Below are 26,237 nucleotides of genomic sequence, written 5' to 3'. Positions count from 1 at the left end.
CACCGTTGGAACATCCTGGATGCGTGCATCTTTGATCCCATCTTGGTCCCTTGGATTTGAATGACTATGCACTTATAAACCACTTATAATCGACTACTCCACCAGCATCCTTGCTCATAATTTGGACAATGTACCGTTCCACACAATGCCGTTTCACAAAACTTGCTTTCAACTTACGAAACATTACTTCTCTTGTTGACTGACTAGGTCGGTTCCTTTGTACCATACCATACCATCCATCTCTTTGGCAGGGCTTCCGGTTCATTGTGTCATGTTCTCTTTCAAAACGAAGACAACAAAGACTGCTCATACAAAACATGTCAAAGCAGATTGATATTTTCATTGAAGCAGATTGTCAAGATGAAACTTGCAAGATATGCGAATGTCATTGTGGCCGTAATTGCTTCCTTCCTACAAAAACCTCAACATGCAGTCGACTCATCTCAATCCTACCTTTTTGGCAGTCTATCTTATCAACTTGTATCTACTATCTACTTGAATATTCAATAAACCCTCCCTCACATATCTGTTTACAAAAACAGAGAAAAGAAAATGGCCCTTGAACGCCCCTTGCCCTTCTTCTTTGGCTTCCCATACTTCCCAGACGGCGATGTCGGCATCACCATATCCTCAGAACACTACCAGTTTCATTCGCAGGTTCTATCTAGACACTCGGGGTTCTTCAAGGCTGTTCTCGCAAAAGCTCGCGATATGTAGAAGATGCTGGACGATAATAACGATGATGACGATGATGGCGATGATCTTCCGTATATTGAATTGGTGTTAGTTAAGTCGGAGAGGTCTAGGCATGGGGTTTTGGAAGTTCATGTATGTATGCATGCATGCAATTCACCTTTCAAGATGTGTTGGAGTAAGTGCTGATAGTGCGATAGGTAATTGCCGATTTCGTCCGGCAAGTAGAAAACGTAGCTGTATCTCCTCCCTGGCCGGAAACGACCTGCAGCCACTGGTTGGACATTTTCAAGTCCTTCTACGGTATCAGCCCGGATCTATACGCTTTTGGCATCGACAATGTACCGACACTCGGCTGCGGGCTGTTCGATATAGCGCATACCATCCAAGCGAGCAATTTCATCAGTGGAGCCATCACCAACGCGCTCGTTCCCGACCAGAAACTCTACAACTCCATACCCAAGCTCCCGATCAATTGGACATGTCTGGCAGACCGAATTCAGTCCGCGGATATCCTCAAAGACACCATCGTCCATCTCGTTGGAAATTGGACCAAAATATCCCAAGAACAGCGCAGCTGCCTTCCACCCTGGATCCATAGACTCTGCGACATCAAATTCTTCAATCTCCTCCAACGCAAAATCGCCATTAACAACACCATCCTAGCCCATTACCCTACCGACATCGTACTTACAAACAAGGACGGGGACACCGTACCCATCGAGGAAAGACAGACGCAAGCAGCAGCGCTCGTATACAGACAGTGGGTTTGCCATAAAGTATACAAAAGACACGCACATAACGCTGACGATGGCGGAGCCGAATTCTACCGTGCCATCGCGACAGGCGGGGATCGATACTTGAATACAGGTGAGCAAGTGCGCTTTATTAATAACGTCCAATTAACCAGGAGGGATGTGGGCCATGTTCCGCACGTACTGACCGAGTTTAAAGAGGAAATGAAGCAATTTGTGATGCCGTTGATGGTGAATCGGACGCATTGGCAGGGTTCAAAAACCATGGCTTAGTTGCCATATTTGACGTGCTGTGAAGTCGATGATGAGGATCTGGTTTGGAGGGTCAGGCCGGATGATATGGAGGGCATGAATGATTTCACGAGCGCTTCACTGCAGGAGCTGGTAGTGGCGGGGTTTTGGTCGATGAAGCGGTTGGAAGAGATACTTGGGGGTTGGGATCCCTCGGTGCGGGATGTCTTGGAGGGGATGTAGGGACTATCACTGTCGCTGCTTCCCTTCTCGACATCCATATCCTTGGATGATACCAGTTCGTGAGTGATTGAGGTTTGGTTTCGCCTTTTGCTAGCTCGACATGGGTTATTTGCATTGCAAGGAGTCTTTTATGTGACCTTTTTTTTGGTTACGAGATAAGGAGTTTGGATGTTGCATTGCATTGGACTATCATAGAAATGATGCACGTGAATAGATCAACCGTCGATACCTACTTAATGTCAAGACTATACCAAATACCTTAGAGAATACCGTAAATAACTGAAATGAGGATTCTCAACTCGTTTCCATGTACAATACACTATCTCTCGCACTGGACTGAAAAGGCCGTTCTCAAGGCCATCCTCAAATCTCAATACGAAGACTCTCAGGCGGAAAATAGGGATAATAGCTGAAGCGATTTCCCAGGGGGGGTATGAAATATTGAAGAAGAAAAATGAGCGCTCGCCAGTTCAGTTGTCTCTCAATTGATAGATAGGTATTCGCATATTCGCACATTCCCCCCCCCTCATGGTTCAGTTCCCAGAACTGTGCTTAGTTGACTCCCAGTTAAATACACCAAAGCAAATCGAATCAGAATATAACTCCACGGGCTTTCTTTTTTGTATCTTTTTCCATTATGGGAGGGAATTTACTCGTCGTCGTAGCCTTGCGGGATCTTTCGGGGACCCTGGGGAACTGTTGATATATCAGTATCATGTCGACCTGGATACCTCCATATCATCTCGAGCAGTTAGGAGTCTTACTGGGATATGTCAATGGGATGGGTTGCGGGTCAACGTCGCCGAAGAATCGCCGGATCGGGGGCAGAGACACAAGCAGGACGGGTCCCGTTGTTCCAATAATCATGGAGTAGAAGATAGCCGGCTTTTCGTGGGAGGCCCAGCGAAGGTAGCGGAGAGGAGCCGACCAGAATTGAGGGTTGGACATTGTGACAGTGGGTGAAGGGGGTGGTGGTTGGATTGAATTGAAGCGCAAGAGTTTTTGGGGTCGGGATTCGGTTACGACGACACGGAGAGAAGATCGCTTGCAGACCAGACGGACAATTGAGCCGTATCACAGATAAGACGGACGACTCCGGGGTTCCAACAACGACGAGAAGCTTGCCAGCACAGGGCCGAGATGATGCGACGGAGAGGCGAGGGGAAGCAATGGAGAGAGGTTAGAGCGTCGGACTAGGCTGGAGGTGACGAAAGCCGTCACGGGTCTTGGCGCTCTCGGGTCCAAACACGTCGCCCGTTTCTTACCAACTGTACAGAAACGAGGGACGAGATCGACGAACTTCTCGACAACTTCGGTTTCCACGCTTTCCTGTCGCTTCGGATATTTTCTGTAACCTTCCGCTCCGCTGTGCGGATATCCTCACGATGCGGTGGTGTCTTTCTCTTCTGCTGTTCTGCTTCTTGGCTGTTGTCAATGCCTTGAGCAGTGCGGGAAATCGCCTTTTGGTTGTTCTGGAAGATGCAGCAGAGCAGGAGTTGTATTCCACATTCTGGACAGACTTAGAAGGTGTGCATGTCTGATAGGAAGAATTGAGGAGATGCTGATGAGCTATAATAGCCAGAGGATACAGTCTTACTTTCGAATCGCCCAAGAGTGACAAGCTCTCTCTGTTCCAGCATGGCGACAGAGCTTACGACCACCTCCTTCTCCTTCCCCCCAAGTCGAAAGGTTAGCGCTATCCGATAAACATTGAATGCTATCTCCTGTGCAATCCAATTGACTCAATGGTGCAGGATTTGGTCCATCTCTCAGCCCCAAGAACATCATTGACTTCATGAACAAGGACGGCAACGTCCTCCTCACCCTCTCCGGGAAATCCACAACTCCCAGCGCCATCAGCTCGCTTTTGATCGAGCTTGATCTTCACTTGGCCACTGACCGTTCCTCCGTTGTCGTCGACCACTTCAACTATGACACTCTTTCGGCAACCGAGAAGCACAACGTCCTCCTTGTCCAGCGCCCCGGTCCATTGAGACCCGACACCAAGGCTTACTTTAGTGGTGAGGGCGTCCTAGCTCTCCCTAATGCTGCCCCTCACACCCTGGGTGCCTCGAACCCTCTTCTCGCGCCTATCCTCCGCGCTCCGGTGACTGCCTACAGCTACAACCCCAAGGAGTCGACCAACGCGGTCGAGGATGTTTTGGCTACTGGCTCTCAGCTCGGCCTCGTCTCGGCCATGCAAGCTAGAAACTCGGCTCGCTTCACCCTTCTGGGCTCTGTCGAAAGTTTGCAGGACAAGTGGTTCTCTGCTAGCGTCAAGGTACCCAACGGAAAGGAGACCACCACTGTCAACCAGGCTTTTGCCCAGCAATTGACTTCGTGGACCTTCAAGGAGACTGGAGTTTTAAAGGTTGGAAAGATTGAGCACCATCTGGCCGGAAAGGGTGAAACCGAACTAAACCCCACTCTCTACCGTATCAAGAACGAGACTGTATGTGATGCATTCTTATCATTCAACCGAACTTGCTAACATGGTCCTCCAGGTTTTCGAAATCGAGATTTCTGAATACAAGAACGACCACTATGTGCCTTTCGAGGTTCCAGCTGAAGATGACCTCCAGCTCGAGTTCACCATGCTCTCTCCCTTCCACCGTCTTAACCTGCAACCTGTCCGCCGAACCGAAAACAGCACCGTGTTCAGCACGAGCTTCGTCGTTCCAGACCAGCACGGAATCTTCTCTTTCCGTGTCAACTACAAGCGCCCATTCCTCACCAACATCGAGGAGAAGCACGAGGTTACCGTCCGTCATTATGCTCACGATGAGTATCCCCGCAGCTGGAAGATTACCGGTGGATGGGTCTGGATTGCCGGTCTCTGGTCTGTCATTGCCGGATTCCTTGCTTTTGTCTTCGTGTGGCTCTACGCCGAGCCGCCTTCAGCTGCTGCGTCCAAGAATAAGAAGACGCAGTAAACGGTGTATTATTCAATATTGTTTGAAATTATTATTGAATCTTGTGCAAAATAGCGCAAGCTGGTATTTGTGTTTTCTATAGGCGTAGATGCATTGGCCTGTAGGAAGCCATAAATCCGCAGCTTGATCAAGCGGATGAATATAAATAGACATGTTCCTTTAAAATTTGTTTACTATGTACAGTCCTATATAGCTCAGTATCGTACACCAGATTCTATTCGACATCAATCTTCCCAAACACAACTCCAGTTCATGCCAAGGGAGAGGATAATATCATCAAACTTGAAATAACATGGCGCCTCAAAAAATGTTGCAAATTGCTTGTATATCCAATGTCATGAATCTTTCTCGCTCACAGCCCGCGTGTCTTTTCGGGGTCCATCTGGACTTCGTCGCCACTAATCTCCTTGACACTCTCGAATGCTGGCTTTCCGGCGTAAAGTTGCTCAGACTTCTTGGGTTTGCCGCCGTCGAGCTCTTTGGATAAAGAGAGGGGTTGGTTGCCACGGAATCGTTTGCGCATATCGATCAAACCGCGTCTAAGAGAGATTCAGAAATCAGTTCATTACGTCCACAAGCACTTTCAAGCAAGCGGAAATGGATGACATACTTGCACTCGCTGAAACCTTTCCGCAATTGCTGACATTTCATGGGCAGTTCCTCGGCGTGCGGAGAGCTCAGACATTCACGCGGGGTGTGGCGCTGGACCATGATACAGTCGGATTCCTGGAGACATTGCGCCAGGGCATCTCCTGTAGATATTTGACAAGCTTGTTAGAATGGGGTCACTTTTTCGCAAAGCATCACCGCCGATGATCCCGGGATGAGTTCACTGGGAGGAGAGTGATCTTTTCGGATCGCCAAAAACAAACTTGACAACACTTACGAATGTCATTGCAAGAGCTAGGCATTTTGAAAACGCGAGAGACAACGTCCTGACACCACCGGCCCTGGTGAACAACCCGAGACGATCGTCAAGATGCGTTCTCTCTTCGGCAAAAATCAGGTGATTCTCGACTTCCCCAGATTAGGTAAGCATCACATGGGAGAAACGGATTGACCGTCAGGGAAATGACGTCGGAAACTGTCAACACGATGGGAACAGGGAGAGGCGACAATTTCTTTTAAATCCTCCCAGTGTGTGATGGAGTCCACTGGAACCGTCTATTCAGTTTTCTGTATCTGTGCCGTTATTGACATCGTTGCTCGATGATATTTGTTTGATATCTGCAACTGAATAACCCTGTACCTGATACGACCTCTCACCATGGCACAAGTACCTCTTTTCGGACGGTTGTTCTGGTTCGAGTACTTTGCTCTCTTCACGTCTCTTCTTTTGGTTCTACTGGAATCTATCATTCATGTTATCACTTTTTGTCTGCGTAAGTACTTGCACGCTACTGCCCGTTGGGCCTTTTTATTGCTTTTTGTGTTCTGTTTGGGAATAGGGGCTGACTTCGAATAGCGGAGCCGGTGATCAATTTCTGCTACGATCGGTCCAAAACCCTTTTCAACCTACTTTTACCACAAGAGGAACCAGTCAAGCGTGATGCAAAGGAGTCCTTTGCCGTGGAAATCGCTCAAACATCAGACTTTGCGGACATATGCGCCCTCTTCGGCTACGAAGCCGAAGAGCATATTGTTCAGACTGGCGATGGTTACCTTCTAGGTCTCCACCGTTTGCCCTATCGAAAAGGGGAAGAAGGGTCGCGAGTTAACCAGGGTGAAAACAGTACCAGGAAGCCGGTTGTCTATCTCCACCATGGTCTCATGATGTGTAGTGAGGTTTGGGTTTGCCTGTCAGAGGAGCAACGCTGTCTACCCTTTCAACTTGTGGAAAGAGGTTACGATGTGTGGCTTGGTAACAACCGGGGCAACAAGTACTCGAAGAAATCCGTCAGGCACTCTCCATCAAGCAATGAATTCTGGGACTTTTCGATCGATCAGTTCGCCTTTCACGATATCCCAGACAGTATTGAATACATCCTTGAGGTCACAGAGCAGCCTTCGCTGTCATATATCGGATTCTCACAGGGAACAGCCCAAGCATTTGCAACCCTCGCAATCCACCCTTTGCTGAACCAAAAGGTCGATGTATTCGTGGCGCTTGCGCCAGCGATGGCTCCTTCGGGATTGCCCAACCGCATTGTGGACTCCCTGATGAAAGCGTCGCCTAACTTTCTGTTTCTGCTTTTTGGCCGGCGAAGCATCCTCAGTTCAACGACCATGTGGCAGACTATTCTGTACCCACCGATCTTCGTCCGGATCATTGACTCATCACTGTCTTTGCTCTTCAACTGGCAGTGCAAGAGGATTAGCCGGCTTCAGAAGCTTGCAGGATATCTCCACCTCTTTTCATTTACTAGCACGAAATCGGTGGTTCATTGGTTCCAGGTCATCCGCAACAAAAATTTCCAATTCTACGACGACGAGATCCATGCTCCGCTCAACGCTGCGGCCAGCGAACGATTCTACAAGCCGGTCAAGTACCCCACAAAAAACATCAAGACCCCCATCGTCCTGCTCTATGGTGGAAGCGACAGTCTTATCGACATTGATGTGATGTTGCGAGGACTGCCGCGTAATATCGTTGCCAAACAGATTGCCGAGTACGAGCATCTCGACTTCTTGTGGGCAACGGATGTGGATGACAAAGTTTTCGGCCATGTTTTTGAGGCACTCGAGTGTTACAGCGGCAAAGCGCCAGTGTCATTGAGCTTCAAGGAAAACATGGCAGATGAGACAAATGGCGATAGAGAGCAATCTACTACCGATTCAAGACTGCTGGGCGGCAAACCACTTGCAAACACTGCGTCTGGACGCAGGACTCATCTTGCCTCTGGAAAGGTTGGTCCATAAGAGCAAGATGCAAGTGATATTTTGCGTGAGCGTAAGCGCCTGTTTTTTTTTTTTTTTCCCTGACTTCTATGTGAGATTTATGTATGCCCTAAACTCGGCATGTACTATAGATAGTTATTGATTTTTGATAATACTTCATGTACTTGTTTCTTCTGCGTTGGTTACTCTATATCGAACCCGACAATCATGTTTGATAGAACCACTCTTGAGACGTGTCGTTTATTCAATCTACAGTACCACTTCTTGATAAAGGCGCATGCATCACCTACCTAATAACCTCGTACTCGTAGCCCACCTTCTACATGCAACCAACTGATCTTGATTATCACAACCCACAATAATCTTAGATCTCGCGTTTACCGCGACCAGAACAGGAAGACAAATAACTTGCACTGAAAATAATTCACGAGTCACATTCGTTGCCCCCCCCTCGTATGATCCGTGGTTTTATACATCTATTCTGTACGGGGTAAGATGGTGCATGGGGTGGATCAATCTGTGTGATACATCATAGCAGTACTTTGAACGTGGGGGTTAGAAGACGCTGCCTTACGAATTAATATACCTATTAGGTAGGTAGTATGTGTATGTAATTGATTTAATCTATCCTATGGAAGAGACGGGAGGGGAGTGTTGGAGGGGTATACTGGTGAGCAGGTCTGATGATATGGGATATTTTGAAGAGGGCTTATAGTGGTGATGGGACTGGTGGGAATTGGTGGTGATGAAGATGAAGAGTACTTATGTCGAATTGCTGATTCAGCTGGATTCTGCAATAAACCTTTGCCCTAATCATTTCTGCCATGGGTATTCATAACCAACAGTATGAATGCATTGTAATTCTGACATAGTATACAGAATATCAAGTCAAAGTGGTGATGAAGAGGGGCAGCATGCCCCCACTTTATCTCGACTTAGCTGGAAGGATACAACTGCAAGCTATTAATCCGATACGATGACCTCGATAGTAGACCCATCTTACAAGAGCTGAGTGATATATTTCAGTTATTTGCCTGGACTGTCTTTCATGCTCCTGTCAGTCTGTGTTGATGAACATTACACAATGTATAAACAGGCAATATTGAGTTGAAGTATAGCATAGTTATGTAAGCCTTCTGGCCGCTTTAATAAAATGCCACGAAATCACGATAAGCAGTCACTCTGGATATTCGAATTAACTTACACCGTAAGTCGAGAATGCTTTTTATAGCATGTTTGCTGCAGGTAGATTAGTTCCCTCCCATGGGATATGACGACGGCATTCTGCAACATTCCAGATGATTATGGGGGCCGGAACTTCGATCCGATTGAATTATCCTGCCGCCCCTTGATGCATATTTATTTCCATTGTCACTTGATTGTCAAGTGAGGCTGCACTGGATCGAGATTCTTAAAAAGAACCGTTCTATTGGGTATATTCGCAGGGCTTTTTTTTTTATCGTCCAACCCTGGCCCACCCCCCTTACCGCATCTCCCGATGTTGTACAAAGTACGATGTGCCATCGACACGGAAATGACGGGTTCTGCTGGTAGCGATTCTGGTGGTTTGGATGGTAATCAGTGTGTTGTTGGACTATCGAACCCGAGTATACGGTGTGAAAGATCGTCAAATGAACTGGGATTTGGTTTTTGTTGCCCTTTCTCGTCTGTAGATCTGTAGACGCTGCCTTTTGTTTGCTGCTGAGATGGAAATGTGTATCCTGTTCATTGGAAAGTTCTTCAGCTTGACTCCCCTTGGCCCAACATCGGGGGATGCAAAATGTCGTGTCCTCCTGCAGTCACGCACCTTTTTTTCCCTGCGTTTATAATATTTTCAATATTTTAATAATTTTATTGATTGATTGATCGACTGATTTATGTATCCATTATCGAACCAACCTGGTGATCAAATTAGCAAGTGGCCTGCCTACAAGGCTGGCGGTGCCTGGCAGCGTCGACAAGCTGATGGATAATCCTGGTTCCCCGGGATGCACCTGAAGAAGTACCCCGTGTTATTTCCCAATGGCTGCTTCGGAATGACATCCATCCTGCATGATGATGGAAGACGATGATGACCAGCAGATCATCCCGTTGTATCCCCGATAATCCATCACGGTCGAGGGTGATAGGTAACAGTGCGACTGCGGGAGTCGATATTGGTTGGGTTTCAGGAGGCGAAGGAGGGCGGCAGGAAAAGGTGATGGATGGATTTTTCTGACAGTTTGACACGTTCTGCACGACATTCGACGAGGAGGAGGTGTTGAGGAGACATGCTAAAGATGTGGTGATCTGCTGCTGTCTGTCTGTCTGCTTTCCCATCCACACTTTCTGATTCCCATTATTCTGCCTGGTAAGTTGACTGCATTCTCATCTGTTTCATCTTCACCTCTGTTCATTTTGTTTCATCTCTGTCATCAATTTGTTTCGTGATAGAGTTGTTGTCTCGAAATCTGGGACAACGCTCAAGCCAGTCTGCGACCAGGGCGAGCGATGGCAGATCCACCAAACACACCCACATCTCCTGACAAGAAGGATGGAGAAGGGGATGACGCTGATGATGGTTGATTATTTCTCAATTATTGGCGTTGAGCAGCCCTTGAAGGCGATGGGGATGGATGATAGTCCCATGGCTGGTGCTTTTTCTATGCTTTTTTTCCCTTGTGATGAATGCTTTCTTCTCTCCACAGACACGGTTGGGGGTCTTTTTCTCTCTCTCTCTCTTTCTCTCTCTATCTTCTTCCCATATTATTTTTAAGTGCCCAGCTCACTAACCCTTGCGATAATTAGGGCTTCACCACAATAATTAATCATAATAATAATATATCCCCATCCATATTATTATTATTACTATTACAATCATATTATCACTTAAAGTTTGGCGGATATAGGATCGGCCGTCGTGTCCGCACAAAAATCGAGATTCTCACCGCCGCCCAGCAAGACCTGAACGAACTAGCATTTCTCTATCGCGTCTTCATCCCAGAAGGTTTCGACAAACCTTTTTTCCCTTCTTCTCTTCTCTTCTCTTTTCTTTTTTCTCTTTCCTTTGCCCACGAGCTCATGCACCACGAGTCCACGACCCATTGACGACCCTGCAGAATCTCCAATTGATCCCTCTCTCCCCATCCCCATCCAACCTCCGACCCCGTTCTCCCTCATCTCCTGACACGGCCTTGAGTCTACCTAGCCTCTTCCGATTCCAACTCGATCTGTTGTCATTGAAAGTTCCTTTTTGGTCCTGCGCTTCCTTTGCCAGCCACCTTTCTCCACTATCGTGCCTTGTTGGAGGCTTATTTCAAGGCAGGCTCCGATTATTCTGCCGCGTCGAGGAGATATCTGCGAGGAATTGGCGTCGAGACCCATGTAACCGGATCGCGTGTCGCTGCCCTTGCTCTACCCAGCGGCTTTGCCAGGAAGCCCAGATTCTATATCGAGAAAGAAGCATTCGGTTTGGCAGGATCCAATTGACGATATATTTCTATTTCACGTCGACGCCCGGTTGGACACCGCAACATCATACCTCGGTTGAAGGAACTATAACGAATCGATATCCCGGTCATATTTTCTCTCTGCCTTGACATTTGCCGAATTTTTACTTGCTTGAGCTTTACGCTTTGTTTTATACCATTTCTCTAGTTAGAAACTACAGCTGCCATCTCAATGCGACCACAGTAAGTCACCCCTCGGAGCTGGTGTCGGAGTTGTTTTACATGGATTCTAATGGCCGTTTCAACCAGACGCGAATACCACATTGTTGTGCTAGGTGCTGGTAGGCATATACTCATTGTCTCAAGTTCAAAAAGTGCACGTCACTGATCATAGTTATTGCGCAATAGGAGGTGTGGGAAAAAGTTGTCTAACTGGTACATACTCCCCTTCTCTTCTGCCCCTGTGCCATACATCTTCCTACAGAAGGTGATTCGACTTGCTTTTACCGAGGTTAACACTCTTGCAGCTCAATTCGTCCAAAATGTCTGGATTGAGAGTTATGACCCTACCATCGAAGATTCATACCGCAAGCAGATCGAAGTAGATGTGAGTTGATTCCTTCTTTTTCCATCCCAGGCTGTTTGCTAATGTCCCCAGGGCCGACAATGTATCCTGGAAATGTATGTGCCATGCCATGTCATTGGTATTGTGGATACCTGCGAATGACAACCTTGCTGACCCACTTTCTTGCTTATAGTCTTGATACTGCAGGAATGGAACAATTCAGTAAGTCTGCAAACTTTCTAAGCCAACACCAATCTCATACTAACAATCTTTTTTTAGCTGCTATGAGGTAAATATCCCACCACGCTCAGCGTGTATTGTTTCTAAGCGTTATACACCATCATACTAAATCATGCCCAGAGAGTTATACATGAAGCAAGGCCAAGGCTTTTTGCTCGTATTCTCCATCACTAGCATGTCGTCTCTGAACGAGTTATCTGAACTGCGCGAGCAAATCATCCGCATCAAAGACGACGAAAAGGTCCCCATAGTAATTGTGGGAAATAAGTCCGACCTGGAAGAAGACCGTGCCGTCGCTCGTGCCCGAGCCTTCGCTCTCTCCCAGAGCTGGGGCAACGCACCCTATTATGAGACTTCCGCTCGTCGAAGGGCCAATGTCAACGAGGTATTCATCGACCTCTGTCGCCAAATCATCAGAAAGGATCTGCAAGGATCATCGAAGCACGGCGAGTCGTCGCGCAAGCGGGAAGGCCCGAACCGCCACGACAGAAAGAGAGATAAGAGACGACAGAACGGACGCCCCTGTGTGATCCTATAATCTATACAGACTAAAACTACAAAACGAAACTCATCCCATACGGCCTCTCCCACCCACCCCTTACACTACTACAAACCCGGGCAATCGCCTGTGGTTACTTATTATACGAAACCCATTCTTACATTACAATTACACCATGCTTCTAATGTCCAGCTTTATCATCTTATATCATGTTACATCATACGCTGTCTATGTGCTACCTCGAATGATAGATTTATATCCATTTTATAACGTTTATCGCTTTGTTTTTTTAACACGATTTCTTCTTACTCCTCTTTTTTTTATATCTACACCCGCCTATCTTCTTTCTGCCCCTTGTCTTCAAAACTGAACAAAAGTTTTTATATTTATTTCACCTTCTCTCTGTCGTCGACTGTCCCCCGCATAAGACTTGACTTAGTTAAGTCTTGCTTGTCCGACGGTGGTAGTCAACGGCAGGGTACTCTCCCCTTTATATTTATTCTGTTTTGTTTATCTGCCGTTTTTGACTGATTAAGAAGCAAGAACGCATGTCTCGCGACACACCTCCCCAGTGATACGGCCGTTTACTTTTTTGTGAATGTCAATGTGACAATCTCTGTGACATAGAAGAAATGCTTATGAATCCATGACTGTCGTGATTGTTCCTATATAACATGGCTTTTTTTGCTTTTTGACTATCTTTTAGTGAGGATAAGCGGTTTAAGGTTCATTAGGTGTTTGGATATCCTATATTTATTTTCCATTACATCCGGAACACACCGAACCGGGTCTGCACGTCCTTATCGTCTCTTCCGCCCAAGGCGGCCGCAAGACTGAGGCCTAGTACGCGTCTCGTCTGTGCGGGTGGGATGACGCCGTCGTCCCAAAGACGAGCCGACGAAAAGATCGCTTCGGATTCGCGGTCGATTCGGGCTTTCAGTTCGGGGTCTGCGGTGCGGCCGACTGCCTCCATCACTGCGGAGAGTTGCTCGGAGCCCATCACGCCGATTTTGGCGTTGGGCCACATGAATAGTAGGCGAGGGGAGTATGCGCGGCCACTGGGGTTGATGTTAGTATTACTGTTTAATCATGTTTGAACCACTTTTAGTGGGGATCCAGTGTTGGGCAGTAATTTACCACATTCCATAGTTTCCTGCACCGGCGCTGGACCCAAACACGACTGTGAATTTGGGGACATCTGCACAGGCAACTGCAGTAACGAGCTTTGCACCATTCTTTGCGATGCCGCCCTTTTCAGCATCGGCACCAACCATGAAGCCAGAGATATTTTGGAGGAAGAGCAAGGGGATCTTGCGTTGCGCGCAGAGTTCAATGAAGTGAGCTCCCTTCAACGATGACTCCGAAAAGAGAATGCCATTGTTGGCGACTATGCCCACTTGATGACCGTAGATACGGGCGAACCCAGTGACAAGCGTGCTACCGTAGTCGCGTTTGAACTCGGCGAATTCACTTCCGTCTACGATGCGAGCAATGACCTCGTGGACTGGTATTTGGCGGCGAAGGTTGGTTCCGACGATACCATTTAGTTCATTAGGATCGTACAGGGGCTCTTTGATGACCTCAGATACCTGTGAAGGTACACTTGTCTTTGGGTAGTTTAGGTTGGCAATAGATCTGCGTGCCAGGACAAGTGCGTGTGCATCATCAACGGCCAAGTAATCTGTCACGCCTGAAATCGAGCTGTGAAGCTGACCTCCGCCCAGATCCTCCGCAGATACTTCTTCACCAGTTGCAGCCTTGACCAGAGGAGGTCCTGCAAGGAAGATAGTTCCCTGGTTTTCGACGATGATAGTCTCATCGCTCATTGCGGGAACATACGCCCCTCCGGCTGTGCATGGTCCCATGACCACGGAGATTTGGGGAATTCCAAGCGAGCTCATTCTAGCCTGATTGAAGAAGATTCGTCCAAAATGCTCCTTGTCAGGGAAGACATCCGCTTGATGCGGCAGGTTTGCACCACCCGAATCCACGAGGTACAGACACGGAAGCTTGTTTTCTTGTGCAACAGCCTGCGCGCGTAGATGCTTTTTCACGGTGATAGGATAGTACGTGCCACCTTTGACCGTGCTATCATTAGCAACAATCATGCACGTAACCCCTTCGACGGTCCCGATCCCTGTGATGATACCTCCCGCGGGCACATCGTCTGAATACACCTCGTGGCCCGCCAGGGGAGAGAGTTCCAGAAATGATGTGCCAGGGTCGATCAAAGCTGTAACCCGATCTCGTGGCAGCATTTTTCCTCTGGCTACGTGCTTATCCCTGGCTTTCTGTGGACCCCCCTGGGCGATGGTGCCATGCAGGGTAGACATGCGGTCCAACAGCTCCTTCATTTGTTGGGAATTTTCCTGGAAGTCTGGCGAGGAGGTGTCCACGGCGGTAGGGAGGGTGGAGACTGCCGAAGCATGATGAGGGTGCGTGTAGCTAGCAATTGATCTTGACGATGACGGGCAGATATAAGTTGATCTGAGATGCCTTTGGGGGACAAGTCGTCGAGAATATGGCAGTGCTTTTTTCGAGCTCAAGCTCAAGCTCCGCAGGAGGAGCGGAGATGGAGCACGCATTGCGGGGAGAAGGATGACAGCCGTGGAGCCAATATGGGTTTTGTGTCAGGTGTTCAGAAATACACGTTAAATCAAATAGACCATGGCCTTTGCTGCAGAATATTTTAACTTGAAGTAGTCTGTCAAGGGACAGCAGAAGAAGGTGAGAAATGAGGGATAATAAAGGACGACGAGTGTTCCCCGGACTGGGAGGAGTTGCGGAGAAGAACAAGAATGGGCGAAGCGACGATTGCCGCGTGTAGCCGCCGAGGGTGTTCTCCGCTCATCCTCCGTCATGTAAAGACACTCTTCGCGCCTTTCCACCTGTTCATACCCGTTCTTCCATTCTCACACTCTCTTTCTCTGAACAATCTCGTTCATAATGGCTTCCTTATCGAGACTTTCTTCGTCTCTCCTCCGAAATTCCTCGAGGGCTGTGTATGGGATCCGGAACCCCCTCATCCACACCCCCGCATTACGAACGTTGTCAACAAAGCACCCCAAGGGTTTTGTACCTCCCACGGAGGATGACCTGCTAGAACTACGGAATAGTGTTCAGGAATTCACCAGTCAGTATTCCGTGAAAAGCAGAATCCCTATAATACGCATCCGTGTCTAACAATCAATTCAATCAAGGGCGAGAAATATCCGAGGAAGTCGCAGCACGAACAGATACACAGAATGAGTTCCCGGCGGAGATGTGGAGAAAGCTGGGAGATGCTGGGTATTATTTCACAATCTATCTGGCTTGGTTCTTCACTTTTATCTGACTGTCGTTTCTCCCTAGGTTCCTCGGTGTTACTGCCAATGAAGAATATGGGGGACTTGGAATGGGCTACCAGGCCCATTGTGTAGTTATGGAAGAGATTAGCAGAGCTTCAGGTATTTACTTCCTTTTACCACCTCTCTAATGGGATGTTGTTTCATTTTCTGACGCGGTATCTTTTCGTTTTAGGGAGTATCGGGTTGTCTTACGCTGCACACTCCCAGCTGTGCGTAAACCAACTCTCCCTGAACGGTAATGAGGACCAGAAAGCTCGCTTTCTTCCCGGCCTTCTTTCTGGAGAAAAGGTTGGAGCACTGGCAATGTCAGAACACTCTGCAGGTTCCGACGTCGTCAGTATGAAGACGACAGCCAAAGCAGTTGATGGTGGTTGGTTGCTGAATGGAACGAAGATGTGGATTACAAACGTGAGTTGCTTCGCCTCCATTACTCGTTCCAACGGGAATTATTCATTCATAGCTTTCACCATATAGGGGCCCGATGCGGACTACGTTGTCGTATATGCAAAGACAGAGCCTGAGAAAGGCTCAAAAGGCATCACCGCATTCGTGGTAGAAAAGGGCTTTAAAGGCTTTTCGTGCGCGAGGAAGCTGGACAAGCTTGGAATGCGTGGCTCTAACACCGGAGAACTTATTTTTGAAGATGTGTTCGTCCCCAAGGAGAATCTCCTCGGGGAAGTGAACCGAGGAGTCAAAGTATTGATGGAAGGCCTCGATCTCGAGCGTCTTGTTCTGAGCGCAGGACCGCTGGGGTAAGTTCTGAAAAGCCGTTCCTCAGACTATCAAGTATTCTAACCATCTTCCAGAATCATGCAAGCAGCTCTTGATCTTGTTCTCCCCTACACCCACGTTCGTAAACAATTTGGGACTCCTATCGCCCACAACCAATTCATCCAAGGGAAACTGGCAGACATGTACACTAAGCTTGCCGTCTCTCGTGCCTACACCTATGCCACGGCACGGCAGGTTGACAATGCCGCCGTCACCCCCTCAGAAATGACCATCCGGACACACGATTGTGCGGGTGCCATTCTCTATGCAGCGGAGAGGGCGACTGAGTGCTCACTTGATGCCATCCAGCTCATGGGAGGAAATGGTTACATCAATGAAATTTCGGCTGGGAGATTGCTCCGGGACGCAAAATTGTACGAGATCGGGGCTGGGACTAGTGAGATCAGGCGTATGGTCATCGGTCGTGCGTTTAATAAAGAGTATGCCTAGTTTAGCGGTGTGTACACAGTATATACTAGAGGAACGAAATGGAACTGTCAAGTAGTTATTAATTTTTCATTGGTCATACATTATATATAACTGGATGGCATCTACACTGGTCTTCATATGTTGGCTCGTGAATATGTACTCTAAGCGCTGTCGCCACAGAACAATTTATACTGGCAACTGACAAGCATAGATTTTATTTCTTGCCTTGCCTCGTCGATCTTCGCACGGGAGCTGACGATGTCGATGTCGAGTTGGTTTCCTGGCCGACTTTCTTTGATGCAATTCTCTTGGATCTGGGTTTCTCGACATCTTCCATAGTGTTTTTATTCTCACTGGCCTCCTCATCGAAGGAATCAGAGGCCTTGCGTTTTCTGCTCTTCGCTGGAGAGGGCGCGCTTGTCTTGGGCAATTTATTGAGATTGGTACCGTTGGACGCTGAGGAACGAGAACTTCGGGTTGCGGGTCCTGAGTCTTCAATCGAGTGTCCATCATTGGCCGTTTTCGTATTGGCTGCAAGATCCCTGTCGATACGCATGGAGGGTGGAGACACTGACTTCCCGGGAGTCGTATTCGACATATTGCCAGAGTCAACATCGGATTCGCGAAGGGTTTCAAGTGAAGATAGGCCTGACGTTAGGTCGGCACTGACTTCTCTGTTTTCATCTTCCATGATACTATCAATGGTATTTAAAGGAGTAGTGCTGGCATCGGAGTTAAGGAACCCCAACACTCTCTCCTTCCGCATTCGTGATCGGCCGATGGCGGGGTGAGAGGATCTGAATACCTCTCGCCAATTCTTTAATAATGCCACTTTTTCTCCATCGCCTGGTTCGTGGAGCTTGATAGCTCTATCATCATGCTCTGGATTTTTCCATATCACGCTCTGAAAGAATGCTGCATTCGGTTTCAAAGATGATAATTCCTTCGTGCTCTCTCCGTTGGATTTCTGATATTCGCCATTGCTCTGCTTTTTCTTCGCTTGTCGATCCATAACTCGTTGTCGCCGCACGGCAGTCGGATCGTCATCGTAGTAATCGTCGGATAGGTCGTCCCAGTCACTGTAGTAATCTTCCACCTCAAGAGAAGGGTCGCCAAAGAAGATCGCGTCGTAGTTTGCAGTTGCAGCTAGGTCGTCCTATATGGATGATAGTCAGCCAAGGTCGAAATTAAATACAGCAAGTTTATACTAACAGCAATATCCGGTTCAGGCTCCTCAATCCAGAAGATATCCTCGTCATATTCGTCGTAATATTCGTCGTCAGACATAATGGTCGTGAAAGTCGCGAACTAGGACTCTGAAAGGTTTGCTGTGTTTGAAACGGGAGTATAATGCCCAAAAAGGATTTAAATATAGCGCCGACTCAGGTCTTTCTATACACTAAGTATTAGAAGATAATACCATGCGATCCGGTCCCCAGCAAATGTGAGCCGCCGCGAAAAGGAGAGTAGCGTGTGCGACAGTCCGAAGCGATACCCCAAGACAAATTGATAAGGGTATTTTGGGAGGGACAAGGGATTGAATGAGATAGACGTCAAATCCACTAGAGCAACCGGTTAGAAAAAGCCCACCTGTGACGTCGTCGTCGTGATGGTCGCTTTGCTGATCGCGCCTTCGCTCGTTCGGCGGAAAAAAAAGAAAAGGCAGAAAAGCTCGGTTGGTGCCGAGTCACGTGCCGCATGTTTCCCCGCAGCTCGCTTTGCGTCGGCTCAAGGGGGAGCTTCCTGTCCGCATACACTTGGAAGACGATGAGCTGCATCTCTCTTGTTGAACCTTCCCAATTTCTTTATAACCCTGTCGAAGTCACTTGGAATATGCACATTGTCTTTTCCATCTCTTGTTGTGTCTGCTAGTGGCTTTGGATTAGTGCCTTCTTCTACAATGCCACTTTCATCGTTTCTCCGCATTACTCCCCGCCTGGGGCCGACCGCAGTTTGGAGGTCAAGACGAACTGCTTCCACCGTTTCTTCCAGTGTCCCAAAATATCAAAACTCATTAGATTCGATCCTCATTGCAAATAGAGGAGAAATAGCTCTGTATGTCTTCTATGTGATGATAATCTACTGCTGCTGACCGTGCTCCAGGCGTGTTGGACGAACCGCTGCTCAACATGGCATCAGAGTAACTACGCTCTACACCGACCCAGATAGTCAATCCCAACACGCACTCAGTTCGCCATTTGCATACAATCTGGGCTCGGTTTCCGCTTACCTCGACGGAGACCGCATCATTGAGATTGCAAAGAAAGAGGGTTGTCAAGGAATACACCCGGGTTATGGCTTCGTGAGTTCAGAATTTGGACTGTAATCAGCAATCACTATGCATACTAATGCTTTAAATTGATGTAGCTCAGCGAGAATTCGGCGTTTGCACAAAAGTGCACAGAAGCCGGACTGGTCTTCATCGGCCCTCCGTGGAAAGCTATAGAGGATATGGGGGATAAAAGGTAAGCCGTTGTCTTCGTTATCCCTAGGAACATGGTACTGAGATTCCTGAAGCCGGTCGAAAGAGATCATGACAGCTGCAGGAGTACCCTGCGTTCCTGGATATCACGGTCACAACCAAGATGTCGACTTTCTCGAAGCTGAGGCCGACAAAATCAAATACCCGGTGCTCATCAAAGCCATCAAAGGTGGAGGTGGCAAGGGGATGCGGATAGCCAGCTCTAAATCTGAATTCCAAGCCCAACTGCAGTCTGCAAAATCAGAAGCCATGAACTCGTTCGGCGATGACCAGGTATTGGTAGAGAAGTTTGTCACAACGCCACGACACATCGAGGTACAGGTTTTTGCAGACAAGCACGGTAACTGTGTTGCTCTTGGAGAGCGGGATTGTAGCATACAGCGACGGCATCAGAAGATCTTGGAGGAGTCTCCAGCCCCTCACCTGCCAGATGCGACAAGGAAAGACATCTGGGCAAAAGCAAGAGAGGCTGCCTTGGCTGTGGGCTACGAAGGCGCTGGTACTGTGGAGTTTATATTCGACAATGATACGGGCGAGTTCTTTTTCATGGAAATGAACACTCGCCTTCAAGTTGAACACCCCGTGACAGAGATGGTCACCGGTCAAGATCTGGTCTACTGGCAGCTCAAAGTGGCCGAGGGCGCCGTGCTGCCACTGACGCAAGAGGAAGTGGAAGCCCAGATGGCTAGCCGTGGACATGCCATTGAGGCTAGAATCTATGCAGAGAACCCTGACCAAGGGTTTATTCCAGACTCTGGTCGCTTGCTTCATGTCCGCACCCCTGAACCAACGGAGGACACCAGAATAGATGCAGGCTTCGTCGCAGGCGATGAAGTCTCGGCCCATTATGACCCGATGATCGCCAAATTGATTGTGAGAGGAGACACCCGGCAAGAGGCGATACGCAAACTTGCAGCAGCATTAGAAGAATACGAAATTGCGGGGCCAATAACAAATATTGAGTTCTTAAAGACCATTTGCAAGAGCTCTGACTTCATTGCTGGCGAAGTTGAAACGGGTTATATTGAAAAGCACCGCGAGGAGCTTTTCAACAAGGGGGTTATTGAAGACGAAGTGCTCGCCCAAGTGGCGTTAGCTTGTCTGCATGGCGACTCCGACCCAGCATCCCGAAAGCAAGCCGATTTCGAAGGGTCGGCTGTTGGCTTCCTCCCAAGCTACCAAACACGGCAGTTAACGTTCGCGAATCTTTCGGCCCCAGAGTCCAAAGACAGCACCAAGTTCCATGTTCACGTCCAACAAGTAGGCGACAATGTGTTCAATGTTGAAGTAGGTGGACGAAAGTTTGAGAGGGTCTTGAGTCACCGCAACCCGGCTTCCCAAGTTATCACCTCGTTTTTCCCTCACACACGCCTCGATACTACTGTGATCCGAGATGAGGACACTATCATCGCTTTCCAGCGCGGGACTCAATATCGGTTGACAGTCCCGAGGGCAGGGTGGATGGACAAAGCATTGGGCATGAAAGACATCACCAACAGCGTTCTGGCCCCAATGCCGTGCAAAATTCTGCGTGTGGAAGTTCAAGCGGGTGACACTGTGGAAAAGGACCAGCCGCTAGTCGTGATTGAGAGTATGAAGATGGAGACGGTTATCCGCAGCCCGCAACGGGGGACGATTTCCAGAGTGGTACATAAAACAGGAGTAAGTCACGCGGCCCCTTTTATTGCAACACCAAAGCCCTTGAACATTTGCTATTGCCCATCTATCCATTGATAAATCGACCTATTGAAAATAAGAGGAGTTGAGCTCAGTCTGGTGGCTTGCGAGGCGACAATGATTGGGTCCAGGGACCAGAACTGCTTTCAAATGACCCAGTCCACAGAACTGTCTGATCAGGCAGGAATCACATACGTTCCTGGTTCTGCTGAAAGCACGGTCCCTGGGTGTCAAGCTTCCATACGGGCTCGCTTCGTCTTTGGCAATCCCCAAACACCATTCCAGGCGATGAATGATGACTAACGTGTGCCCTGCAGGACCAATGCAAGAGCGGAACACCGCTTGTCGAATTTGCGGGAGAGAGCGGTGAGAACTGAGGACCTATAGGGGTGGAAATAGGGGGCGGGATGCGCGGAGGTTTCTAACCTGCATAGTAAATCCTGAAAATATGGGGGAAAGGGGATCTTCCAGGGACGCATCGGAGAGAGTTGCAGAATGGAATTCCCTTGATAGCGAGGCGAATATAAAAGTAATCATGGAGCATATATCGAAGTCATGCAAGGGCTGGAAACTCATTTACATACCGATTGGCTTTTATTTTTCTGCAGTTATTTAAATGCTACCGAGAAGATGGCAGTGCCCTGGGAAAGGCGCATTACTCTGTATTGTACTTACATAATTATGCTGTATGGACTATCGCGGAGTACAAACAGTCGTAGATCTAGGTGCTTGATCTGACAGCAAGGCCCACCATATCTGTCAGTGGTAAACAGCGGCTTGAAACGCAAAAAAAATAGACCCAGAAAATCAGATTCGACCAGCTTCTTTAGAAACTTTTATTTTTAACATGAGATAAAGCAGAAGGAAATACCGATTTAAGCGGAACTCTTGCCAGAAGGTCAGAAGGTGAGTTTTGGGTGGCAGATCCATGCCCCACACCCCGGGCGCTCATTAGCGCACGGGATGGAGCAGTCAACCTAATCCAATGGAGGGAAGGTCCCACTTCTTCAGTCAGCTTTTGCTGCTGGACTGTCATAGGTCGAAATCGTGGCCATGTTTATACCTTTTTTTGTGGGATCACAATTAATTCATTTCAGAATTTGGAAGGAACAGACTGTGCACACTGCAACATGCACAGGGTGTTACTTCTGTATTTCTCATTTTGTCAAAGAATCTTTCCAGGACCTAGAGGTAGGGTATATAGATTATAGACCGAGATATCGTAAATCAATATAACTATAGTCAAACACAATATATAAGCGATTATGCATCACCCTGAAAACACTAGATCTAGGAGCTAGCCCATTGCCATCCATTTGCCTTGACATAGTTCATCATATTTTCGACCTGAACAATACCATTTGGGTTGTCCATATCGAAAGTTCCCTGATGAAGTTGAACCAAGTTTTGATTGTTTGCTGCTCGTCCATCGAATCGGTAGAACCTCACTTTCTTGCCTATAGCAACTGCTTCAAACAGTCTTTCGGAAGAATTCAAAGTTTGTGAGAGATCGTCCTTGAACTGGCTCGTGATGGTATCGTCCCTATCGCTGGATGGGCGCTTGCATTGGACTAGTAAGATTTGACGTTCGGTCCACTCGGTTGATTGTACTTGTAGAGGATTCTGAGCTAGTGCCGTAACTTGGATGACAGTGACATTAAGCATGTTATTGTTGGCGACCGTGGAAGCTTTGAAGTCCCACTTGTAGCCATCACGGCCAAGGAACCACTCGAGGACTATCCCCTGCCAGACAGGTTGGACCGTGTCTTCCAGGCTCTCTGGCTTTACCAACTGCAGTGTGTTGAGGAAGCTGAGGTTCTGCCTCAATGATGGTGTATAGGTGGCCATGGTATTGGCGATATCGAACAGGTGGGGGATCGTAAATAATAGTTTCTCACCAGGGCTAGCGAGGCCTTGCTGCCTAGGAAATCTGGCAATCAGGACCAAAAGACAACACCGACTTCCGCAGCGGCACCCATTATTGGCAATCAACTCAGGGAATTATTCTGGAACTTTCCTTAAAAATTACTCGAGCACCAGGCTATTCTTATAGTCCACTGACCAAGGATACAGAACGTACGACATCTCAATGTGATGCCTTCTAACGTTTACTGTCCTTTCTGTGGTGTAATACTACTACCTGATCGCCATCGTGATGATGATTCAGTATCTTTCCAGACTCGCATTCGCCCTGGTACGCAGAAGTACGTGGCATCTACTCAACCAACCCAGCTGTTGGCGATATCAACATAACTGGGCTAGGAATAGTACGCTGCCGGAACATTCTATACGCGCCGCTTGACAGTGATCTACCCTATTCCGACGTGGGGATTGGGGAACTAGAAGCATGGAGGCTGTGTGAACCATTTGAAAGCCGTTGGGGCTTTGGCTTTCATAGCTCGTGCTGGAGATTGCTTCTCCTCAGGCTCAGTCATGGGCAGGATAATATCGCCATTGTAGAATCGGTCTTCTACCAGCTCTATTGCACACCTTGTCTTGAATACTCCAGTTTCCATTTTGGCCACGACTATGAGGGCGCCGCGCAAACACACAAATCGATCGGGCGGCCAAAGATGGATCCGAGCTCACTCTTCTACGCTGACCCCTGTACGATTCCTTCCGCAAAGGAATTGGAACAGCATGCTTCTGACATCCACCAGGCACATGACGTTTCGCTATGAAAAGGGCGAAAATGGTGCTCAACTTGCTCAACCCAATGATGACCAGCATCCACGTTCATCTCTTGAAGACACCTGGGTATCACAATATAGCTTCCGAGAGATGGATAGAGATATCATCCACCTCCCACGTGAAATCTCTTTCTGTGGCATTTTGCTCGGAAGGGCTGACGGGGATCAGGTTTAAATTCACAAATTCGGATTCATCGGACTGGGTTGGTGATAGTAGTAGCCCAGGTATTGCTCAAGGAACCCTTAATGTTCCGGGGAGGTTAAATTGGTATTACCTGCTTGCAGGTTTAGATCGATTCAAGATCGTCTCACTCGGCCTGGGCAAATTGCCCGATCACCCTGACGCTTCTCTGAAGCTTTCCTCTCAGGGCGCAATGGATCTCTCGTGTGTACAGTTCAAATTATGGACACCGTATGCCCCAGGGTACGAAGATTTGAGAATAAGCACCCTCCTACCATCTCTGTCTGACTGGGCTTTTGAACCACTGATTAATATTGACTTCGGTGGTCCAAGGGGTCTGCTTCTTGGGTCTTTGACAAGGCTTGTGTTCCACATGGCATCATATCCTTACCCACTCGTCGGAATAGAGACATCCTACTCTGATGGGAGGACTGTTCTTTTCGGCTCTAATGGTGGCTGCGAGATATCCTTTTCTATCGACGGCTCGAAAGGGGAGCGTATCAACCGAATAGATGCTCTAGAAGGCAATAGGAGATACTACGCATATATCGGTCTCGCTGGCTTGCAGGTCTTTTCTACGCATTCTCTAAGTGTGCAATGCTAATATTGACTTAGATCTCAACAAACTACGGACGAACTGCCACTTTCGCTCCTTTTTGCCTTCGACTCAACGCAGCGGTTCAGACAATACCAATTTCGCCGCCCAGCAACAATACCAGAAGATCCAGAAGGTAGCTGACCGTCCAGACATACCGAAAACGCTTCATCCGACTCAGTATTCAGTCCCAACAATGTGACGAACAGCCTATGACACCGGATACCCTGGATTTTGAATGTCATCAAACATCCGAAGATCAGCTGCGATACGCCGAAAGATTCTCTCATTTCATAGACAGTTTAAATCCCGGTAACTATCAAACTTATGCATCACTGAAGAACGTGCGGAAGACCTAGGCATCCACGGGCATGCCTGGCCGATCCAGATCTCCTAATCGCATAACCGGTTTGAAGCTCGAGTATCATAGCCATCCAAGTTCCAGTATAGTGGGACAATGGATGAATGAACTTGATGGTGGCTTGAACTATCCCCAGACGAGGAAGTCAGATCGTTGACTATCTGGCTCACTCCAACGGGCTTCTCTACTGAGTGCCGGGGAATGGAAATAGGTCAAGTCGCAGCCATACACATTGAGACGACACTTGCTCGTAATGTGACATCTCGCTCTCCGGAGTCTCACTCCCTTCCGCCGCGAAAGCTGCACGACCAGTACCAGAGTGACTCTGACGAGAAACTGACAGCTATCTCCTGGATATTGACTTCACTATCTGATCGCATCCGGGCAGTCGTTTCTACGAAACAAAACCGGAGAGCTCGGATATTGGTCCCGGAACAAGAGCCTCCTTTTGACCAGCTACAAAATATTTACTTTGAAAGGCAGGATGATGACGGCTGCAGAGAGACGATAGTCACAGCCGAGGCTTACTTCCGAGACGGGGCGATTATCGGACTTGCGTTCGTCTATACATCTGGTACAAGAGCGAGGGTGGGTGATTTCGACACCGAGACATGTCAGACAGTTCATTTTGAGCGGGAAGATCGGATTGTTGGATTGTCGGTTGTGGCAACAGACCGCAGGCTTATGGAAATCGAGTTCGAGGTTGAAGTGAATGAGCTGTCTCAGTACAAGAAACTTAAACTGTTCATCAGTTCGCCCCATAGACCGGCCACTACCACCGGATACGACTGGCGAAATTTATGGTGTAAGGATGAGACGTCCGCAGAAAGCTACCAGCCGCTCTCAATAGGAGACCGGGTATACACACCCCCGAGCAAGTCGAGGCTAGTTGGGATATATGTGGGCTGTCAGGAGTTCTACCGTGTTGGAGCAATATACGAGCCTGATTCTCAATAATTAGATAGCTGAAGTGATATCCACCAAGATCAAGCTGTTATCTGTTAACCTTTTAGCGCCTATCAACCCCGGTCGAAAGCAACAAGCTTATGCCTCTGCTTGCATGCATCCCTGCAGACTGGCGGGATGCCCAGCCAAACAGCCGAAAGCCAATCCATGGCGGTACTTTGGCCGGTGGTCAGACACCAATCAATCAATCAATCAATATTCAGAGATGGCCTGGTGGAGATTGTTCTGGAATTGCCTCTTTCGTTCTGCATTTGCCACTCACTCCTGGTAATCGCCTATCCTATGAGGATACGTAACAACGTGCTAGAGGAGT

At 48.1% G+C, this 26,237-nt stretch overlaps 13 protein-coding genes across 13 annotated transcripts; 8 read left to right on the top strand and 5 right to left on the bottom strand.

The window, feature by feature from the left end:
* Positions 1 to 532: 532 nt before the first annotated feature.
* On the top strand, positions 533 to 2,086 carry ASPWEDRAFT_280209 (uncharacterized protein). Its single transcript, XM_040833081.1, has 3 exons — positions 533 to 828; positions 894 to 1,563; positions 1,648 to 2,086. The coding sequence occupies exons 1-3, from the start codon at positions 721 to 723 to the stop codon at positions 1,719 to 1,721; spliced, it is 852 nt and encodes a 283-aa protein (XP_040695337.1). The 5' UTR covers positions 533 to 720; the 3' UTR covers positions 1,722 to 2,086.
* Positions 2,087 to 2,088: 2 nt separating this feature from the next.
* Positions 2,089 to 2,982, bottom strand: ASPWEDRAFT_35259 (NADH:ubiquinone oxidoreductase subunit NDUFA3). Its single transcript, XM_040834189.1, has 2 exons — positions 2,687 to 2,982; positions 2,089 to 2,618 (listed from the first exon to the last, which is right to left on the bottom strand). Exons 1-2 carry the CDS (start codon positions 2,868 to 2,870, stop codon positions 2,572 to 2,574), a joined length of 231 nt encoding a protein of 76 aa, XP_040695336.1. The 5' UTR covers positions 2,871 to 2,982; the 3' UTR covers positions 2,089 to 2,571.
* A 325-nt stretch (positions 2,983 to 3,307) lies between these two features.
* On the top strand, positions 3,308 to 4,855 carry ASPWEDRAFT_99663 (dolichyl-diphosphooligosaccharide-protein glycotransferase; the record flags this gene model as incomplete). Its single annotated transcript, XM_040839682.1, has 4 exons — positions 3,308 to 3,449; positions 3,501 to 3,611; positions 3,677 to 4,374; positions 4,427 to 4,855. 4 exons carry the CDS (start codon positions 3,308 to 3,310, stop codon positions 4,853 to 4,855), a joined length of 1,380 nt encoding a protein of 459 aa, XP_040695335.1.
* A 39-nt stretch (positions 4,856 to 4,894) lies between these two features.
* On the bottom strand, positions 4,895 to 5,826 carry ASPWEDRAFT_35256 (PET191 family protein). The gene is made up of 3 exons (XM_040834188.1): positions 5,742 to 5,826; positions 5,466 to 5,607; positions 4,895 to 5,394 (listed from the first exon to the last, which is right to left on the bottom strand). Exons 1-3 carry the CDS (start codon positions 5,764 to 5,766, stop codon positions 5,208 to 5,210), a joined length of 354 nt encoding a protein of 117 aa, XP_040695334.1. The 5' UTR covers positions 5,767 to 5,826; the 3' UTR covers positions 4,895 to 5,207.
* A 127-nt stretch (positions 5,827 to 5,953) lies between these two features.
* ASPWEDRAFT_35254 (sterol esterase) lies at positions 5,954 to 7,940 on the top strand. Its single transcript, XM_040834187.1, has 2 exons — positions 5,954 to 6,237; positions 6,321 to 7,940. The coding sequence occupies exons 1-2, from the start codon at positions 6,123 to 6,125 to the stop codon at positions 7,712 to 7,714; spliced, it is 1,509 nt and encodes a 502-aa protein (XP_040695333.1). The 5' UTR covers positions 5,954 to 6,122; the 3' UTR covers positions 7,715 to 7,940.
* A 2,179-nt stretch (positions 7,941 to 10,119) lies between these two features.
* Positions 10,120 to 11,156, top strand: ASPWEDRAFT_280773 (uncharacterized protein). Its single transcript, XM_040833087.1, has 3 exons — positions 10,120 to 10,385; positions 10,481 to 10,928; positions 10,998 to 11,156. The coding sequence occupies exons 1-2, from the start codon at positions 10,227 to 10,229 to the stop codon at positions 10,778 to 10,780; spliced, it is 459 nt and encodes a 152-aa protein (XP_040695332.1). The 5' UTR covers positions 10,120 to 10,226; the 3' UTR covers positions 10,781 to 10,928; positions 10,998 to 11,156.
* A 197-nt stretch (positions 11,157 to 11,353) lies between these two features.
* On the top strand, positions 11,354 to 12,464 carry ASPWEDRAFT_167665 (putative RAS small monomeric GTPase (Rsr1); the record flags this gene model as incomplete). The annotated part of the gene is made up of 7 exons (XM_040830180.1): positions 11,354 to 11,364; positions 11,431 to 11,462; positions 11,649 to 11,728; positions 11,780 to 11,802; positions 11,880 to 11,908; positions 11,966 to 11,975; positions 12,047 to 12,464. The coding sequence occupies 7 exons, from the start codon at positions 11,354 to 11,356 to the stop codon at positions 12,462 to 12,464; spliced, it is 603 nt and encodes a 200-aa protein (XP_040695331.1).
* A 293-nt stretch (positions 12,465 to 12,757) lies between these two features.
* Positions 12,758 to 15,157, bottom strand: ASPWEDRAFT_35250 (putative 3-methylcrotonyl-CoA carboxylase, beta subunit (MccB)). Its single transcript, XM_040834186.1, has 2 exons — positions 13,563 to 15,157; positions 12,758 to 13,483 (listed from the first exon to the last, which is right to left on the bottom strand). The coding sequence occupies exons 1-2, from the start codon at positions 15,008 to 15,010 to the stop codon at positions 13,189 to 13,191; spliced, it is 1,743 nt and encodes a 580-aa protein (XP_040695330.1). The 5' UTR covers positions 15,011 to 15,157; the 3' UTR covers positions 12,758 to 13,188.
* Positions 15,158 to 15,309: 152 nt separating this feature from the next.
* Positions 15,310 to 17,103, top strand: ASPWEDRAFT_35249 (uncharacterized protein). Its single transcript, XM_040834185.1, has 6 exons — positions 15,310 to 15,558; positions 15,626 to 15,713; positions 15,777 to 15,871; positions 15,945 to 16,180; positions 16,247 to 16,524; positions 16,579 to 17,103. Exons 1-6 carry the CDS (start codon positions 15,372 to 15,374, stop codon positions 16,991 to 16,993), a joined length of 1,299 nt encoding a protein of 432 aa, XP_040695329.1. The 5' UTR covers positions 15,310 to 15,371; the 3' UTR covers positions 16,994 to 17,103.
* Positions 17,104 to 17,186: 83 nt separating this feature from the next.
* On the bottom strand, positions 17,187 to 18,259 carry ASPWEDRAFT_167662 (uncharacterized protein; the record flags this gene model as incomplete). Its single annotated transcript, XM_040830179.1, has 2 exons — positions 17,187 to 18,128; positions 18,185 to 18,259. 2 exons carry the CDS (start codon positions 18,257 to 18,259, stop codon positions 17,187 to 17,189), a joined length of 1,017 nt encoding a protein of 338 aa, XP_040695328.1.
* A 478-nt stretch (positions 18,260 to 18,737) lies between these two features.
* On the top strand, positions 18,738 to 21,879 carry ASPWEDRAFT_35245 (uncharacterized protein). The gene is made up of 5 exons (XM_040834184.1): positions 18,738 to 19,027; positions 19,076 to 19,274; positions 19,340 to 19,437; positions 19,490 to 21,116; positions 21,449 to 21,879. The coding sequence occupies exons 1-5, from the start codon at positions 18,873 to 18,875 to the stop codon at positions 21,506 to 21,508; spliced, it is 2,139 nt and encodes a 712-aa protein (XP_040695327.1). The 5' UTR covers positions 18,738 to 18,872; the 3' UTR covers positions 21,509 to 21,879.
* Positions 21,880 to 22,270: 391 nt separating this feature from the next.
* Positions 22,271 to 22,985, bottom strand: ASPWEDRAFT_35244 (uncharacterized protein). Its single transcript, XM_040834183.1, has one exon. It carries the CDS (start codon positions 22,977 to 22,979, stop codon positions 22,422 to 22,424), a length of 558 nt encoding a protein of 185 aa, XP_040695326.1. The 5' UTR covers positions 22,980 to 22,985; the 3' UTR covers positions 22,271 to 22,421.
* Positions 22,986 to 23,413: 428 nt separating this feature from the next.
* On the top strand, positions 23,414 to 26,047 carry ASPWEDRAFT_64872 (uncharacterized protein). Its single transcript, XM_040838771.1, has 4 exons — positions 23,414 to 24,570; positions 24,618 to 24,733; positions 24,779 to 24,909; positions 25,095 to 26,047. Exons 1-4 carry the CDS (start codon positions 23,809 to 23,811, stop codon positions 25,913 to 25,915), a joined length of 1,830 nt encoding a protein of 609 aa, XP_040695325.1. The 5' UTR covers positions 23,414 to 23,808; the 3' UTR covers positions 25,916 to 26,047.
* Positions 26,048 to 26,237: the final 190 nt, after the last annotated feature.

The sequence above is a fragment of the Aspergillus wentii genome (assembly GCF_001890725.1).
Source record: "Aspergillus wentii DTO 134E9 unplaced genomic scaffold ASPWEscaffold_1, whole genome shotgun sequence".
Classification (NCBI taxonomy): Eukaryota; Fungi; Ascomycota; class Eurotiomycetes; order Eurotiales; family Aspergillaceae; genus Aspergillus; species Aspergillus wentii.
This window is presented reverse-complemented; position numbering and strand designations above follow the sequence as displayed.